Source organism: Lytechinus pictus, chromosome 3, assembly GCF_037042905.1.
Source record: "Lytechinus pictus isolate F3 Inbred chromosome 3, Lp3.0, whole genome shotgun sequence".
Classification (NCBI taxonomy): domain Eukaryota; kingdom Metazoa; phylum Echinodermata; class Echinoidea; order Temnopleuroida; family Toxopneustidae; genus Lytechinus; species Lytechinus pictus.
In genome coordinates this window covers 14,009,337-14,029,856 of record NC_087247.1, presented here as the reverse complement: position 1 = coordinate 14,029,856, position 20,520 = coordinate 14,009,337, and the positions used below count along the sequence as shown (strand labels likewise).

Below are 20,520 nucleotides of genomic sequence, written 5' to 3'. Positions count from 1 at the left end.
ATTTTATCAATATTGCATTGTTTTACAATTTTCCATGTAATGTAATGTTAACTTTAATTGTATATACCTAGTTTTGTTCTGTTCTGTTTATGATTAATGGAATAATGCAAAATATGTATTGAGTAGTGAATTGGTGTGTTGTATACTGAGCTTACAAGACCGTTGACTCATTCTTGAAATTTATTCTTATAGAAGTTTCAGTTTGAATTAAGGAAACATGCCCTGGAATATAAAAAAAATTCTCATCAATTATTACAAAGTCTCTGTATGATATAGTATATGATTGGTTCCACCAGGACTGTTTGTTTGATCTTAAAACTGATCTTAAAATTGATTTGATTTGATGACCCACCCCGACCCCCTGTATAAAATTCTTGCAGTCCAAAGCTTGAACACTTCACTTAGAATTCATAATTCTAAATTTGTCATATTCCTCGACAGTACTGGGTCTGCGCTTCTCATGCTCGACGTCGACACTGAGAAAGGAGGTTTGACGGTCAACAAAGACTTCTTGGTTGACTTTGGAGATGACCCCGAGGGCCCCGCCCTGGCTCATGAAATGCGCTACCCTGGTGGGGATTGTACCTCCGACATCTTCATCGTTGAAACAGAAGGGAAGGACGATGTCCAGTCGCAGTTGTAGGTGACAATAATAGCTTAAATGGCCTGTATTCTGAACTACGCCTTAACTTAGGCCATGGTTTAACTGGTTTATTTTTCAATTAGTCTAGTGCCAAATTCATCCAATCACCAACTCGTCTACTTTCATTTGGCAATTTACTGTCTAATTCTGTGTTAAAAATTTGGGAAATCTTTCAAAGTTGTGTTTATATTTTATGTTTCCTATCTCTACTTGGCTATTTACTTATGTTTAAATGATAAAGAGAACTATTTCAGTAATTATTTCCAGTCAGTTACGAATGATTTGAGTGTCAACATGAGCTGACAGAGTGAACTTGTCCTCTTTAGAGATACCTGTCACAATTGGCTATCCATAGTTGAACCGCAACTCTAGACCAGAGTCTGAATCAAATTCAAGTTCAGAATTGGGGCCAGTGTGTGCATACACCGATTTGATTGATCCAGCCTAGAGGTAAAAACAGTTTTTTTTATATAAATTGATTCAAAAGTACTCATTTGTGATTTTTTTTTCATTCACTATTGAGTTACACCCAGACTCACAACATGTGCATAATGTATAATGATTTTATTACAAATCAGTAAAAACATTTTGGACAATTTGATTTTGAATACAAGTTATCTTGCATTATATACACAATATGCTCTTGTGGTATAAAGATAATTGATATCGATTTTGAACATCAATATTTACTTCTGTAAAAGTACTCCTGAAAAAGCATTTGACCATTAAAAGCATAATCATAACATCGTGAATTAACATTTATTGAAAAGAACATACTGGCTGTCTTAAATCTTGGCTTATTATCATTGGTATTCAGTAGGAGTATATAGTTACATTTTACCATAACAGAGATTGTGAAAAACTAGTTTTTCTTACTCTTAAAAAAATAACTTTAATATTTTGATATTTCTGATCATGAAATACGACATTCTTATCTTGATTGTACTGTGGTTGATTGGTGAAATTTTATATTTTATCGTATATTGTATTTCTATTCTATATTTTCATTAAATGAAGTGCCGTATATTCTAATTATATTTTTATACAGTAACAAAAATTATAACAAAATGAAGGAACCTTGCAGGTTAATTGTGATTCACATATACTAATGTGTACAGCGTTAATTGCATTCCATAAACATATCATATAGTTGATGATTTTAACCATGCAAAATTATTTTTGCTTGGAATGGGAAATGCGACATTTGATGTAAGTTCATATTTTAAAAAAGGATTATTGAATCATTGAAGAGTTCATTTTGCAGCTATATTTTGCAGATGAAGAAATTTGTCAATATTCATATAAGGCAATGCTATTAGCGCATTAATTCAGTGCCAAATGATGCATGTCAAACTCAATTCCATTCCATTCCATTTTGCTCCAGAAACTATTTTAGCAAAGAATGAAACAATATGATTATCATGTACTTGGATGCAGCTATTTTAATTTTCGGTGGAATATTTGAAATTTAATTTATATTTTGAAATGAGATGTATTTGATCTTTATTTATTATTTTTTCAATATAATTTTAGTTCATTTTGTACTAAAAGATGAATTTTTAAAAAGATTTTTTTATTCTCTTAGGTTTGGTCTATTCTTTAAATTTTATCAATATTCATTGTCTTGTCATATTATAAAGGTCTCATATTTTTCATATATCTGACATTCTCTTGTTGAATTTTCTGCACCAGCAATAAATGGTTAATATAATGATTGATCATATATATGATTATCTAGTCTCTTTTTATTTGAGAAATCTTATTTTGGCGCCCATGATATTCTTTGTGTGTGCATTGTCTGTCTCACCTGGATAGCAGAGTGAGACTACAGGCACCGCTTTTCAGACGGCGGCAGCGGCGTCAACATTGAGACCTTAACCAAGATTAAGTTTTTTAAATATTTTCATAACTTACAAAGTATTTGGACCTACCCGGACGTAAGGGTAATCACGTATCATTGATTATCTTGCGTGAATTTTAGGTCACATGACCAAGGTTAAAGGTCATTTAGGGTCAATGAACTTAGTATTATTATTACTGTTATTACTATTATCCATTAATATTTTGATATTAATGGAGATTTTGTGAATAATTTATTCATCTCAGTTGTTCTCAACTTCAGCTCTGCTGCTCCATAGAATTGCGTAATGTAGGCAAGACTGCCAGAGCCTAGGTGCTCCACTTGTATGAAAATAAACACATTGACTGCATGATATCGTGAGATGTGAAACTATCGAGGATGGCAGCTAGTGGTCATTTGTTCCAATAGCCAGCCAGGATGAATATTTTTTAAGAGGAGGCATCGTACAAGGTTGTATTTCCCAAAATATTCAAGCAATTTCTCATTTTATTCAGCCATTTTAGAAAAAGTCACATCTACCATATCGTCGCTGAATCCACGAAATGGCACAACGTCCCAAAATCATGTGAAAAGTATATTTTGAGTATCTTTCGGTTTTAGTATTCAATTTCAAGTATCTTTCAGCTTTAGTATGCCTTGGCTATGGTCTATCATTTCACCGAAATTTTAGAACCAAATTCTCTGTAATTAATGAGATAATTAAAGTGAAAAAACGACACTAGCCTCAAAATCCGTTGTAAAATATTCCACCGTTTCTACGCACGCTGAAGTAATATTTTCCACAAAACGACACATGTCATGCTTGTGTTTGAATCACTGCTATGTCAAGATTTTATGTTCATTCGATAAAATTTTTACATTGGAAGCAGGAGTAAATACCTGGCTATAGTGGTATGTGCATTCATTATTCTGTTAAACTTCACAATCCTATAGCAACTGGCAATTGAAAATGTAAAGATCTTTAATCGCGTATATCTCGAAAAGTGATTTCGCGCATCAATGGTCGCGTGTGCCACTTCGTGGATTCGGCGACGATATGTTACATAAACTAAGTTATATACCATGTACATGTACTCGTGCATACTCACTGGAGGAAGAGAAAATTTATTGGAGGTATGAACTATTATTTATAAAGCAATTGCTTATGTCATGTTACTGTCTGTAACCTGAATCCATCAATTTTTTTGCATATAAAAATGGACTGTTCGTAACCCTAGCAAAGAGAGCGAGAAAGATACTTTATAATACTAGACATGATATTTGCCTTCATTTCCTTTATCGTTATCTCCGAAATGTTCTGCCTAACTGCACTCTTATGGTAACAAAAAACTGGTACAAAGTGGGCCCCAGGTCTGGAGCTTTGCTTGGGAGTCTGGGATATCAAAGACGGTAGATCCTGGCACCCAAACACATAATGCAATTGTTTACACTTAACATGATTATCTTAATCCTTGATTTCAATTGTTTTCAATTTCAAAGGTTAATGATTAAGATTAACATTATGCTTTGAATTTTATTTATTGTGTTTACAAGTTTGTTCACCTCTTCAGCATTCAAATATGTTATATAATACTGGGCTCTTTAAAGGGACCTATATGGGCCAAATTTTAAGGGTCTATGCAATATGGGGGAGGTGCGATAGCTCAGTCGGTAGAGCGGGGGTTTCGGATTCCGTTGACCCGGGTTTGATTCCCATGTGGTGCACTAGTGCCCTTTGGTAAGGCAAATATCCTCATTACCAGGTCCCTCGGAGAGGACCTTAAGCCATTGGTCCCCTGGTTGCTTGCTCACAAGCATTCGTGCTTTCTTAGCAGTCAGGTAAAAAACCTCGGTATAACAAGATCACCTTTTGTATTGCTGTTGTTGTTCAGGACTGCTGTTGTAAAGGCTAATTGAGCTAGATTGTAAGACTTCATTACTTCAAACCAACCATCACTGAAATTGTAATAATAATATCAACATGCTTATATAGCACATATCACTGCCAAATGCGTCCCTATGCGCTTAATTGGATATTATTACCCTGGCTTTAGCCCTGCAGCCTTTTACAGCGCGGTGGCATTTCAAGGAATAAATTCATGGCAGGTACCCATTTACCTCACCTGGGTTGAGTGCAGCACAATGTGGATAAATTTCTTGCCGAAGGAAATTACGCCATGGGATTTGAACCCATGACCCTCTGTTTCAAAGTCTGAAGACTAATCCACTGGGCCACAACGCTCCACACATGTATTGTATAGATGATGCATTTTATCAATCGATGGGTTATATTTAATGATTAAACAATCAGGCATCTGATGCCGCATCTCGCGATAAATCAGCAATATATGGAGCAGTCAATATGACATTGGAAAGTGGTTTCAATCTAAGCCAAGAATATCACTGGGTGATTAATTTTTCATTAATTATAATTTATGCATATAATTATAAAAAAACTTATTGTTAATTTCTTATTAACGAGATAACTGAATATATTCATTTGATTTGCTAGTTCATTACAATTAACTTGCACGCCGAATAAAAGTACACAATTTTTCCTGCGTGCGCTGCATCTCCCTACGTACGCGCTATCCCAAGATCATCGCGCAAATTGGCGTCCATATTTCCTCTTATGAGCCTGAACGCAAGACATGTTGCCATGAAAGGCGAGGGGCTGGTGGAGCTAGGGTTCAAATGAAAATAACAGTAAGTATTTTCATAATTTACTGTCAATAAGTGGGATATATTCATTTGATTTGCTAGACCCGCATGGACTCAACGTGAAGGGAGGCATGTCTAGAATAAAAAGAAAGTGCGCAAATAGGGAGATAGAAGACACGGAGGCCGCTGCCTTATAAGGGCAGAGGAGGCAAAGGGCCTCACCCGAAGGAATGTCCTTTAAGTAAAAGGAAGTGAAGGAATTAGGAGAGCACCAAAAGGCGGCCCTCAAGATGTCTAAGGTGACTCCATTGAAGAGAGTCCAAGAAGTAGCGATACTTCTAGTATCATGGGCCCTCGGCCTAGTGTCCGGAGAGCATCATCGCCAGCTTACTTGATCGTTTCAACAATGCAAGCGTGAAATGATGTCCTGAGAAGCTGCCGCAAATGGCTCGCGCGACGTTACAAACGACTGGTCGGAGTTGGGAATTGTCTGGAGATTGGCAAACAAGGACAAGGGTTGAAACAACAAGGGAACCCACATTGTTTGATCGAAAAACCGTATCAAGGACGCGGTCGCCAGATCATATTACCAGAAGTTAAGGGATCTGGAGGGAGTTAAGGAACTCCATTGGACCAGGTGCAAACGACTGGTTCTAGATACCAAGGCGAGGGAGTCGCGTGTAATCTACGCCAATCCCGTCAAATGTCCAGGAGCGATGCATAAGTATGCAAAGTTACGTATTTCGTTAAATATGGATGGATGGATGGATGTATGGGTGGATGGATGGGTGGATGGATGGATGGATGGGTGGGTGGGTGGGTGGGTGGGTGGGTGGGTGGATGGATCGATGGATGTGTGGGTGGATGGATAGATGGGTGGATTGATAGATGGATAAATTGATGGATATGTTAATACATAAGTTAAAGAATGAATAATTGAAAGGATGAGTGAATGTATGAATACTTTAGATTATAGACAGATACTTACATAATGCAAAATACTGTAGATCAGTCAAAGTCAAGCAATACTCTTTGATTTACGAGTAAATTGGTTGGAACTTGAGAGCAGAATGTCCCTATTAAGCTGTGAATAATACTGTTCATAATTTTGACAGCAAAGGAAATCATTTGAAATAGTATGATTTGAAACAAATTCTAATCACCTATTTGTCTTTAGAAATATGTTCACACAAATATTAAACTCAGATTGTATCCCTGTATTTCAATTGTTTTGTATTGCAAGCAATGTTGGTTTTCTGTATTTTCCCTGCAATCCTACAGGTCATTCCCGTTGATAAGTCGAAGGCAGATGACATCAAAGAGGTTTTCTTCAGGATCGCTGAGGAATTAACACAAGCTAGACTTAGCCGAAATACCTCAACACACAGATCTAAAACAGATAGAAACACGGCAGCTTTATAATATATTGATCGAAGTTGGATCAAATTATTTCACTGTAAAGCATTCTATAATTCAGTGATGATGAATTTTGTAATCTCATTGGTCAATCTTCCGTGTAAGAGTTAATGTATTTTTGTGTGTAAAGTCCGGCTAAATCTTTCGTAAAGGGTCACTTATGTGAATTATATTTTAGTATTTAACTTTCCTATCGTGTGAAAGTTTGTTGGACATTAAATCATTTGATTTTTGCAACCGTTTGAATTTAATTTTGCATTGCTTCATATCTAGCAACCTCAGCAATATTTTTATTTTTGTTTTATAAGGGCCCCTTTGCATTTATCTAGATTAGCAATGCCTCCTAATCCATCAAAATACAGTTTAAAGATAAATACCAGTTGTGGTAATGATCTCCAAATGAGTTTGAACAAAATCCAATAAAATTACCATGTGTGTTTGTATAAATAAAAAGTATGCACCAAATGGCTCTTGAAGAAATTGGGTAATTGATGAGAAATTAGCAAAATAAGCACAGAATTCCATCAAATATAGGGGAATTTTAAAGCAATAGTAATGCACTGTCCCACATATACTTCAGATTATAGGTTTTGACCTAAGATACCATGATTTCACAAAGATAAGTTTACATTAATGTACCGGATCTAGATATTTGATAATATGGTGACAATAAACCTTGATTTAAGAGACTTTCTCTTGAGAAAATTGTTTGCTGCAACTATACTTTCTTTTACCTTTAATCAAATCTAAAACTTAAATAAGTTTTTGTCTGATTTCTTCGGAATTTTTAAGTCATGTCTATTTTCATTTCAGATTTTGTCTGTAGGGTCACCTTTATGCAGAGCTGAATGATAGAGAGAAGATCTTACACAGAATAAAGAAATTCTTTCCTCTATACTTTGGCAGGTATATATAGCGACAAGGATCAGTTCATATATTATTTTCAGATGTATGTTTCTATAACCCAATCATGACTATAAGTTTACTTGAAACATTTGATTTGCTGTTTTCCTATAAATTGGCAACAGGAACGTTTTCTCATTCTATTTTGCTGCATTCGTTTCTTTTTAAAGTTCCTCTCAAAAAAAATAATATTCTAACTTTATATGAAATGAGTTTTGAGATTTAGATTTTACAAATTGCAAATTTTAGAATTTGCATTAAAAAACTCCAATGACTCATTGAATGTTCATTTAATTCATAATTCATTATTGACAACCAAATAAAAGATATTATTAGAAAAAGTCACAATATGTTAAGATTTAGTCCTCTTTCTTTTATGCATTTTGAAAGTTTTATTAACCAGAAATGTCCGCGATAAATATGATAAATCTGTAAAATGAAAAGCTGAGGCTGTGTCGATCTCTATGACTTTTTGCTTTCTTTTATCATGCACTTTTTGAGAACAAATTTTCGACCTTCAGGTAATTATGTGGAGTGAAATTACACAACATTTTGTAAGTGTATGTCAGACCCACAATTGCTCAAAAACATGAATTGTACATGAACATATCCAAGTCAAATTTGTTTTTAGCCAAAGTTTGTAACTGTATCATTGTTTCTACTTTTAATGATTTTGTCTTTTTTTATTGGAATCATATCGCCAACAATTTCCATTGAAAAACCAATGAAAGTAAAAAGTTGAAAAATATTTAAATACAAAAGAAGAAAAAAAAAATAAAATGCCAAAGAAAAATAATTGGGATACAAATTTTTTTAAAGTACATTTGATCAGAATCCTACAAAGAGTCTGTGAATAGAAAATTATCAGCTTGGGGACTGTATTAGATTAATTTAGCGCTCACCTTTGAAGTGAAACCTCCTTTTTCTATTTATCCTTCATTTCAGGGAGGTGATGGCAGCTGAAGAATTGCTTGGCTTGCCTGAGAGAGTGGACTGGAAAAACTGTAGCATCAGCGAGGAAGAGGAGATGAAATTAGTCTCGACGTTTAGAGAACAGTTTGAGCCGTTTGACTTTGATCTCTGAGACGAACGTGTGGTATCCCAAGGATTTGATGTGGTCCTGATTACCGTTTTATGCAATTTGTCAACACTGGCAAGATGTCTATATCTGACAGTTACCATGGTAACCATATATATTCCTCCCAGTGAGTGGAGAATGTGCATACATCATTATACAGGCAAGACATCATAAGGCTAACCCCACCAGGTCTATACTATCAATATAGTTGAATTACCATTCGGTCTAACTATCATTTAGACTAATACCCAGTTGGTCATACTGACACTTTGTCTACTTATAATTTACTTTGTCAAATGAAAGATTGTTTCATAAACAGTTCATTTAGACTATTGAAGTGGATGTTACACGAAACAGTAAAGTGGCTAAATGGCAGTTAGACCAAATTGCCAGTGGGTATTACTGGTTGCAGAAGAACTAGACGTAGGACATGCAGGATGAGACCAAATGGACATTATATAGTCAAAGTGGGTGTAGGCCAAGTGGCTACAGTATTTACTTACATGTAGCTGATATCTGTAAACGCTCACCGGTAGCTCCTTTATATTAAACCTTTTGAAGGCCCGACATTTTATTATCTCTGAAATTAGGTCTTGGGACATATAAGTAGGGACAGATGAGAAGCAGAATGCATATACAGTGCGTATCAATAAAAAGTGTAAACTTTTGAAAAAGTTCTGGCAACTCAAATATAGATATACCTTATAATATCAAAGGGGCATTTCAAATTTCTGTTAAAATGATAAAAGATCTTTTCGAAATGACAAATATAGTGTCATTTGGAGGAATAGAATTTATTTTGTTTTTACTAAAATCTAGATCTGTTAAATAGTACATGAATTAAGTGCCCCTGTGGTGTTTATGGTATCTGTTTAAATTTCAATAGATTGTTTTTAGAGTAAATATGAATCATAATTTGTGAGTCAAAACGTTAGAGCATGATACACACGTACAGAAATTTGCAAGCAACATGTTACCGATAGAGTCAAAGAGTTAATTGTCATATTTAGCTAACCATGGGCAATCCCATAAAAAACAACCTTTTTGTACATCTGATTCCCATTTTTCTCCCTTACTCAACTTCATGAACTGCCAAAGCCATTGTATTTTGAGATCATTACAACTTTTCATATATAAGAATTAGAAAATAGAAACTGGTCATTCCTCCATAAATGGTTCGAACATGCAAACTTTATGGCATATTGCCCTCAAAGTCAAATTTTAGATTTAGACTTCAGACTACTGAATCCATCAGGGTCAAATCCATTTTTTGTCAGTTACCAAGTTCCTTGATGTCACAAAATGTATTGTTGGCAACAAAATTATTTTTATCAAAACGATCATAATATGGATCATTCTTATTTTCTGCATATAGCTTTCCATAACAGTCTGCATGGAATCTGACAATACAAATGTTTTTTTGTCAGAACCTGTGCACTATTTTGGTATGTAGCTCTTTTCGGACATTATTATGGAGCTCCTCTTTTTATACGTACATGTATGTCTATGGTGTTCATTAAGTGAATTGAGCTCTGTTGGTCACAATTTAGTTCCTCTCTCTATATACATGTATGTCTGTGTTTTTTTCACATTGAAGTAAATGACATCAGTGTTTTTTTTTGTTTTTTTTTTGCGAGTGCTTGTATTTATTTCAATTTGTTCTTTCTCCCCTCCCCTCGCCCTTTTGTTACATGTATTTTAAAAAATGTTCTTATTCATCCTTTTCTAGCACTTCATACGCGCCGTCTTATTTCCGATCCAGTCTTACATTCACATGCACCAGCACCCACCTTCTTTCTGTCTGTTTCTCTCTCTCTCTTTCTCTTTCTATTGCCACCACCCTTTACCATGCTTTGACAACTTTACACACTCCCAACCTATTTCATGTTTCTCTCTTTCTTTTTTTCTCCATTATATTAATCTCCCGCTCTCATTTTTTCCCCACTGAGTAACTCCACCTCCACCCCGTTTCCTCTTTTTTTCCTGAGATGTGTTTTCTCTTGACACTCATTTCTCATAAACCATCTTCATTAATCCTCTCTACTCCATCAGTAACTTGACCCTTTCCATTCCTTCCCTCTCTGCCACTCTATTGCCCCCCCCCCCCCCTGCATGCCATGCATAAGGTGAACACCATGAAACACTTCTGAGAAATAGAAAAGGGAAAATGGAAACAGTTTACAATACTCAAACAAACCATTCTTCAAAAAAGTACTTCCAGAAAAAAACTTTCTAGCAAAATCATGAATATCACTGGAATGGAATATATCATATATCTGCTCTATTGAAATTACAGATAATTATTCGGGTTGAACAGAATGTTTATACCATACAAAGCAATTTTAAGTGCATAGTGACATAGATTATTCTTTTTTAAATAAAAGAAGTAAAATGTTTACTCAATTTTAAAGCAAAACAGATGTTCACCTTATGCTTGCCATTTTTCAATTCAAATTTTTAGAACTCATTTTCCAATGCCATTTCAATAGCCTATGATAGAAGGATCTATAAAATGCTGGAGTCTCAAATTGGCAATTGATTTCGAGATGCACATCAGTGTGTCGTTATCTTTTATGCGCAATGTTCTTCATGTCAAAAGATAAAGCTGTGATATGTCAGTTTTTTTATGTGGTATTTTTATTAATATAAATTTGAAGAGCAAAATGAGAGTTGTAGAAATTTGAAAGTAAAGAAAACATCAGTGATATAGCGTGAAGGAATTTGGCTAGAATGTATGGTAACATATTAAACTTGAAAAAAAAACCAACAATTTTTTACAAGAGCTAAGTTAGACTCCAGCATTTTAAGCTCTTTGGTAACTATTTAGATTCCCTCATCTCCATTTGTAATGATTATGTAATTGCAGGACATGCAGTGATTTTGTGGTGGCCTTGATATGAAGTAGTATAGTAGTATCCCTTAAAACATATCTATTCAATGCATAAAATACCAACTTTGAACTAATGGTCCAATATAAATATCTTGATTACTTTATTCTTACCTTACACTATTTCTTCTTTAAGCGCATAGGGACATGCTATGCTATGTGTGATGCACTATACAAGAATTGAGCATTATTATTATTATTATTGTATTTTTTTATAGAAAAAAAAAGCAATTCCAAGAGGCAGAGTTCACTTTAATGAGCAAAGAAATGAATATGATTTAATTTCTGAAAATATACATTGAATCTCCAAAATCTATACCGTACAGGCAAAGAGCAATTGATCCCAATTTTTTACTCTTTTTTCCCCCCATAAATCTACTAATATAACTTGCAAAGAGACCCCATAATTTTCTATTGGCTTCAATACAATTGTTTTTCTTCATTTCCAAAGTGAAATAAAAATACCCAAGATTTTATTTTTTTACCCTCATTGAATTGCCAGTTACTTTCTAAACTACCATCTCAACGCCATCATTGATTCACCGCCTGCCGAAATGATAAGGAGAATGCATATTATTTTGCCTTTAGAGATAAGCCATGGTCTGACTCAATTTTAAAATTATGGAAAGCCAAAGTGCAATTATGCTGTAATTTTCTTTTTACCTGTTTTAAACCTATATTTCCCAAGCTATTTGAATCTGCACAGGTTCATTCATGAATTTTGGCTACTTACAGAATTAAAATTGAATTTTTACACAAAATCATGTTTTTTATCAACTATTTGGCATTAAAACATTGCATAACGTTGGTACTGCATCACAAATTTGATCTTAAAAGTCATGCCAGATTTGATGAAAAAAACCCATGAAATGACATGCAGTCTTTTTGTGTGGGACTTAGGTTAATGGTGAAATTACATTGGTTGTCATTCACATACAGCTTGTAAATATTTAAGTTATCAAATGGTTACTTAAAAATCTACTGAAATTGGCATTTCAGCTTTGAATAATTCAAACGAATTCTATACCAAAATTGATATCACAGTAGGCCTTGAATAATTTTAATACAATATTCAGACCATTGCTTATGTTAAAGGAAGAAGTTCATCCGAGCATCAAGTTGGATTTAAAGGGGAAGTTCACCCAGATAAGTTGGTTTCAATAAATTCTGAAAAATTGAATTTGATTTTATTTGTGGTGGATGTGTCATTTGATATCCCCTCCCAAAAAATATTTATGAATTTATTGTTCTCCAATTTATGAACACCAACATATTATCAGGATGAACTACCCCTTTAATAAAAGGAAAATAAATGAGAGAAACCTTATTAAAAGGTTTGAAGATAAGTTTGATTTTGTGACTACATGTGAATATCAGCTCCATACTTTGTCATGTAAATTAATTCCATTGTAAATTTCCCAACCAAATATCAAATTTGTTTACAGTCGTCGCATTTTTTTTTCTTCACATTATGAATGGGAATTTGTGGAATTTATACTAAATGTACATGTTAATGGCATTTGGATGAGCTCACATGCAACGTCACAAAATCAAAACTTGAATAATTCAAACCTTCTGAGGCTCATATATTCACAAAGGGATGTTTAAATCAGGAGGGGTTACAAAACCATGGACTATGCAGATTTTATGTATAATTGAGTTTAATTCAGCAGATATTTAGCACCCTACGTAAAAAGGAACATTTATTATTGGGCTTTACTGAGTGCACAAGCTGAATTGGGCGCAATTTTACATGAAAACGGCACAGTCCATGTTTTGTCAGTGGCAGAACCAGACATTCCCCCCAAAAAAAGAAAAATGAAGGGGAAAATTTGGATCAATTTGACCTTACCATCCCCCTCGCATAATATTGGTTCCCCCCCCCCCTTGAATATCCTGGTGCTGCCACTGGATTTAGTACCCCCTCTTGGTTTAAACCTGGTGAATTAGGGCCAGGTTTCTCTCAAATTCCTGCTTGATGTCAGGATGGGACTTCCCCTTTTTAAAACCAAGACAAATAATATGCATTCTCCACATTACGGGGCATACACTGCATGTTCACAAACATAATTATAACAAATGGACAAAATATTAGAATATCACATGCGATTTTATTAGATTGCTGAATTGTAGAATTCACAAAATCTATGAAATAAAAATAACCAAAAAAAAATGGCAGCCCAGAAGATTTATTCAAGTGAAACTATCCAGAGCAAGTGACCTTGATCTTGGGATGGCTGCTGACCCTCACAGATAGGCTTGCTGCCCGGTCCAAGTTGTAGTCTCCCTTCCAAAATCACCCATTTTATGACATCGCTACCAAAAGAAACAATTTTCCACAATGTACAGTGAGGTATAGATAACCCCACCATGCATGATGTGCCCCCTCCCCAAAGTCAAGTGCTTCAAATGTGATTCAATAGTTGCTAAGAGTATAACAGACAATGCATTAAATTACCCTTCAATAGTTGTTACTGGGGGCAACAATTACAATGTGTCAAATTCTCTGATCTCCAAAGCATATTTGAGTGGTTGATGAAGTCACATTCTGATCAGGTGGTCTCAACCACCCCCCCCCCCCCGATGATTTTTAATTGATTTCCCCTCTTAACACCCCCATCATCTTCTCTATGTTCCATCCATTCTCCTTCCCATTACCTTGATCCCTCTGATTATTCCTCCCATTGTCCCTCCATCTGTCAATCTCTTCTATCACTCTATCTACACCACCCTCTCTCCCATAACCCTCTAAATCCCTTCTCTTTTGTTACCCCACCTCCACAAATATCTCACCCTTATCCATTCCTACATCCATGAATTGCTTTCCCTCTGTACCTTCCTATACTACCAAACCATCTCTGCTTCATATCTCCCCTTCATGTCCCTCCACAAATCTATCATGACTGATAATATGTTCTAAAAAGCATTTTTGCTTTGTTCTTGTTTTGTCTTTTTGTTTTGTTTTTTGCTCTTCAAGACAAAGTTTGTCAGAGAAGTATGAACTCCAAATGTATCTTCCCATTTCACTACACTCTTTATTAATACATGTCATGATTATGTTGATAAGAATTCCAATGGATGACCTGTCTTGGGATTGATTATTAAAATTCATAATTTTTTTTTTTAAGAATAAGCAACTGTTTCTGTGCTTTTGTTTTGGTGTGGTTTTGCTTCTTGGTCATTTACTCATTTGGTATATTGCAGGATAACCCGATGATCGTGCAATGGAACAGCATGATTCATTCCCACCCCGTAACTCAAGGAGATAATAAGGAATATAACACCGGAACAATAAATACAGCTCTCACCCATAGGCTCGTCCAGAGCATTAGCACTACAGATTCCATAAGTAATAATTAATAAAGCATGGTACGTGTATCAAGCGGTGAAGTGCAATGTCATATTTCGCGCAAAGCATTGTGGGGGAATTCATCTAGCATGAAGGCAACTGGCAAGACTTTATTTTTTAGTGTTGTCTTAGACACCTTCCTCATCCTTGGTATCTGATGCACAAAAACACCAATACCCTTGAAACACATTGTTCATTCACAGAAATATCTTCTGGAAGAATGAAGACCCTAAGCATGAAAATGGTGCAAGACTTCCTAATTCACCACACATTTGAAAGAACAACAGCAACAACAAACCTCTGAGTCGGGTCAGGTTTCACAGGCAGATTCAACTTCATGCCGAGCAGAAATGTCCAATTAGAACAACAACAACAAGAATAGCAAAGTCGAAACGGGTTTCAAGGGCAGATTCAACTTCATGTTTAGCATAAATGTCCAATTCTTTGAACAACAAGAATAGCTAAGTCAAAACAGGTTTCATGGGCAGACTCAATTTTATGCCTAGCATAAATGTCCAACCAACCTGAGGTGGATCAGTCTGATTCCATCAACCATCCTTTAAACACATAGAGTGGGTCAAGGAATAAGCAGAGATACATCTACAGTGATGCCTGAGATCAAAGTGGTCTTTCACAGAACGAATAACTTGTTCCCAAAGTCCACAACTCATATCCTTCAGTTGAGCGCCGTAGAGACCAAAATTGAAAAACGACACTGAGGGACTTAGAGAAAGACAGGCAATAAAAGGGAATATTTTACTGACTCAAAAATTTGCTAAATTTCTTGAAAGAAAATCATGTACGACATATGTCAGCAATTGAATGACCTTCAATGCAAGTAACATGTAATGTCTCTGGTAGAACAAGGTCATCTGCTATCTTCTTGCGGAAACCAATCCCACACACAGACTGCCAGCAAGCCTGGAAACCACTGCCAAACCAAGGCAGTGACTGTGATGTAAAAATGAATACCTATCCTTGTATCAAAAGAATCCATAACCATATGCCCCCTAAACACTGAAGAATCCATAATATACCCAACAGGGTCAACCTAAGACTAAGAACTTGAAGATATTTGGCAAATGACTGTTCTTAAACAAAGCAGGGACCAGTTTAATGAGGAGATACAAATATTGTAACTTAGCAATTATGGCAACTACCATGGTAACAGGGCTCAGTAGCCAATCACAAAAAAAGGTTTTCCAGGGAATTTGCAATAATGGCAAATTTACAATGGTTGCGAGTCATAATGAAACAGGTCCAGGTGTTGACATCAGGTGTTGGTGTAGGGCCATTATTTTCACATCCACAGGAACCGAAGAAAAGTAGTCTCTGAATGGTAAAAGATACTTCTAGTCCAGGATTTTTCTGGGTACAGTTGGAATCAATAATACCATTCTTACGGGATCCCAGAGAGGCAGATTATACTCGACATTGAAAGAGTCAAGGCATCGATTCAAGGGAGTCACGATGGTGGATACCAAGCCAAAGTGGGGCCAAAATGCTACACCAACAGCATTCAGGGTTGTAGAATATTTAGCATTGCACAAAATTAGACGGTACATTGAGTCAAGGAACTCTGCAAGAAGCAACGGAACAATGGCAGCATGAAATATTGGGCCAGAACAGCTCAGAGGTCCATCCATGGACGACATCCAAGTTTGTACTGAATACTTTGTACTTCACAGATTAAATGGATCTCCATTCCCTGAGGAGTATACCAGCAATGAGTAGTCAGTTTTCTCTAATTGCTAATCCAACAAAATTGACATTTAACATCCTACCAGGTACCCATTTTACACCTGGGTGGAGAACGACCCAAGTGTGAACTGATGCCTTGCCAAAACACACGATCGTCTCAGTGGGTTGCAACTACAACACCCTCTGATTACAAGGAACCACTACACCACAGCAAATGCGATGCAAGGATAGAAGAAAAAGTGACACCCAGGAAGTGTGGTCCAAGAATTGCTCCAAAGACAATCTTGGTGAAAATATCTATCGGATGGCGCTCAAGTTCTGATAATCGGCAAAGAAGAAAATTTGCAGAAGAGCCAGTCTTCCAAGCTTTGCGCGAAATTTCTATATATGACATAGCACTTCACCAAGTGTTACACAAATAAGAGTTCTGGGTACAATTTGACTTTACAGATTTTACAAATTAGGGAATCTCATTTTAAGCACTCAATGCTCATAAGGCCTAATGCATTACCCAGATTTATTTATTTTTTTTAATTTTGACAGACAAGCCCATATAGATTGAGCGTCGACCCTAAACACTAACAATTAGCAATTAGAGAGTATTTACGTTCCAATGCCTTAGTTTTACAACTTCACTCCCTACTCCCTTATAGAGTATGAGGATACTTGAAAGATGAAGTTCCGAACATTGAAATTACCCTGCTTGAGACATGAGCGAAGGACCAAGTGTTTTGTTTTGGTTAAAGTTATCCCGATGGAAGTATTTTGTTGGAATTCGTAGGAAGACAATCATAACATGTTTGCAAAAGAGTGTGTATTATGAGCAAGACGGTATCTTATACTCATTTTTTTTCTTCTGAATGATGAAAACTTGACTTCATAGAACATTTGATCAGTCATGATGGATTAATGTTAAAAGGGCATGGAGGGGGAGAGTGGCAGAGAGGGTTGGTGGCAGAGCCATCTTATCAGAGTTCAGTCAACTCAGTTGCTTTATAGTCACATCATGGCAGGTACAGTGTGTATATACCATGATGTGCCCAATATGAACTGGATTGGCCAAACTCTTCTAATCAGGGGCTCTGGTGAATAGCACAGGAAGGTGCAGAGAGATTGCAATCCATGGATTAAGAAATGGAGAAGAGAGAGACAAAATAAAAGTGGAAGCGGTGGATAAGGCAAGGTAACAAAAGTGAAAAGGGCATTGAGGATTTTGAGAGAGAAAGTCGTACGAAAAGAGTTAGAGGGATTGACGGATGGAGCGAATATTCAATGAGAGGATGAAAGAACGAGGATGCAGAGGAGAGAGGGTATGGTAATGGAAAAGAGAATTGGTGGGGTATTACATGTTTATGATCACGAGAGACAGGAGAATGATGAAGAATTTGAGGGACAGATTTTAAGAAATTTTATCCGAGCATGTGTTCATACGTGCAAAATGTCCCCCTAAGTTACTTGTTTGGTCATAATGTAAAAGCCAACCGATAAATGCTAACCAAAATTCTACTGCCAACTTAAGATCAGAATATGACATACACATAGCTTAACCATTGAAATATGCTCTGTAAGCTGGAGAATGTGAAATAGTTAAAAAATTGAGATAATTCTATTCCACAATTGTAATTGTCACCCTCAGCAACTGCACTGCTAAGGAATCTTAATGCATTGTCTCAAATACTCAAAGCAAATGATTAAAATCACAATTGAAGCACTCACTTTAGGGCCTGGGGTGCACCATGCATGATGGAATCATCTACTCCTCACTGTGCATCATGAAAAATGGTTCCTTTGGTAGTGAAGCCATAAAATGGGTGATTTTGAAAGGAAGACCACAGCTCAGACCGGGCAGCAATCCATATCCATGAGGGCCAGAGTCCATCCCGTCGATCGATCGGTCGGTTGCTCTGGTGTGTTCCACTTGAATAAATCTTCTGGGCTGCCATTCAAATATATTCAAAACAAATAGATAATTAAGACATATAATTATACACTGTTGATACAAACATGTACATATATCATCTCAGCAATTTCAAGAGTGGTCTTGGGTGCTAGTGTTGGTTTGATAGGACAATGAGGGGACCTTTCTGAGAAATTTTTCAGATCTGACAAATTTTCAGGAGACAAATTTTGATAAAATGCTCCCCAGGTGGCTATGCTCCTTCATGATAGAGTTTAGGTGTAGAAAATTTGTAGCACATTTTAAATCTCAACACCAAATTATATTCATCTAAACACTGATATATATCAAGTCCAAAAACCAGATTACAGCTGGTGCTTGTTTTGACACAACACCAACACCAGGTCTTAACACCACACTTGATATCACCCATTACATCAGATGTTTGTAAGCCTAAGGGCAGGTCCCAGCTACATATAAGCTAAAAAAACATATCATATATGATATACAAAATATATCACTACATGAACAGTATTCAACAGAAGTTAGCATACCCATCGTGAACATATCATAAAATATACAAAATAAATCAATACATGACCAATAACAATACAAAGTTAGCAGAACCCCCATAAAAACATCAACTTTTCAGTTATTTCAGTGAAGGGGTCAAAGACTTAAAACTATTGTAAATTCTCTCCAAGTGAAAGTTGCAATTACTATGGTAACAGGGCTCAGCAGCCAGTCACATTCAAAGTTCCAATGTTAGTTACAATAATGGATGAGTTATCATGATCGTTGTAACTCTTTATGAAACAGGCTCAAAATCTTCACAAATAATAATTGAAGAATAACAAGATATCTATTGAGTCTATGAAACATTTGTTTCTAAGGAAGCTACATATATATATCAACATACCTATAAGGGGTATACAAACTACACATGGGGGGTACAAGTACAAGTACCACTAGACAAGTTACCAACAGTATGTAAAATATCAAAACAATCTTCAAAAGTCATAATGGGTTCACTGTAATTGACAAAACTTTCTGGGCCTCGTACATAGTATGTATATGTTAGAATACCATCAATCGCTATTGCATACCGTCATAGAATGTTTAAAAGAAATTTCCCTCAACTACTTTGGCATATTCTGATCCTTAGTTCTGATTTAACTATGGACTAAAAAATGTGACACATTCATGTATCTCAAATGGTAGAGACTTGTTTTATCAGCACATTTGGTACTTAAAATATTAGTAATCATCTGGGAATGATAATTACAACATTTTTCTTCATTATTGGAGCATTAGGTAACACCAGAGTACATAAGATGAAAGCAAACAAAGTTTTAACATATTCAGCTTCCCCTGATTTTAGTACAGCGTTAGACCAAGGCCTAAATTAAATGAGACTTCAAAATATGGTCTTTAATCAAGAAACTGTAATAATAATAATGATTGTGATATCTTATTGAGCGCACACACTGTCCAGAGACGCTCATGGCGCTAGCCCAGCAACAGTTCCTTCTTATATATATATATATATACAAACAACAACAAATATAAACAAAAAAGAGATCTTAACAAATACAACCGAGTACATAATTTCAAAAAGAAGTTTTGCATCACCCACCGGAATTCCTAGCTAGATCCTGGTGGGGGCTGGTGCCTTCCTACTTGCTGCTCCGTTCACCGACAATTTAAGGGGCAAGCCCGGTCAGCTCAGAACTCACAGGAGCTCTAGCATATAAGGGCACCAGCCCCAGCCAGTCAGACCAGTGAGTGATGACAAAACAAGATTTAGGGTGTACTTTACATGTAAACAAAACCAATTTCTAATAAATTTGGATTGAGTTGTCGAAGGCATTAAACTTTAAAGGTTGAAGAAACAGGTCTTAAGATGCACTTAAAAAGTGTCAAGCACTTTAATGCAGCGGAGTGACTGAGGTAGTTGATTCCACAACTTGGCTGCAGCATGTGAGAAGGACCTATCCCCCCCCCCAAGAATGTCGGGTACGAGGAATTAGAAGTAAATTGTCACTTCAGGATCGTAAAGTACGAGTTGGATTGTACAGATGTAGCGTATCTTTAATATATTGTGACGACATACCATGAATGACTCGGTGGACGAGTAACATGAGT

General features: G+C 35.9%; 1 protein-coding gene across 1 annotated transcript in view; it reads left to right on the top strand.

The window, feature by feature from the left end:
- Positions 1-2,366, top strand: part of LOC129257778 (methanethiol oxidase-like) — a 36,970-nt gene extending 34,604 nt beyond the window's left edge. The window contains exon 10 of the mRNA XM_064096446.1: positions 442-2,366. Within this exon, the coding sequence (XP_063952516.1) occupies positions 442-643 (202 nt within the window). The 3' untranslated portion in view covers positions 644-2,366. The remainder of the gene's footprint in view (positions 1-441) is intronic.
- Positions 2,367-20,520: the final 18,154 nt, after the last annotated feature.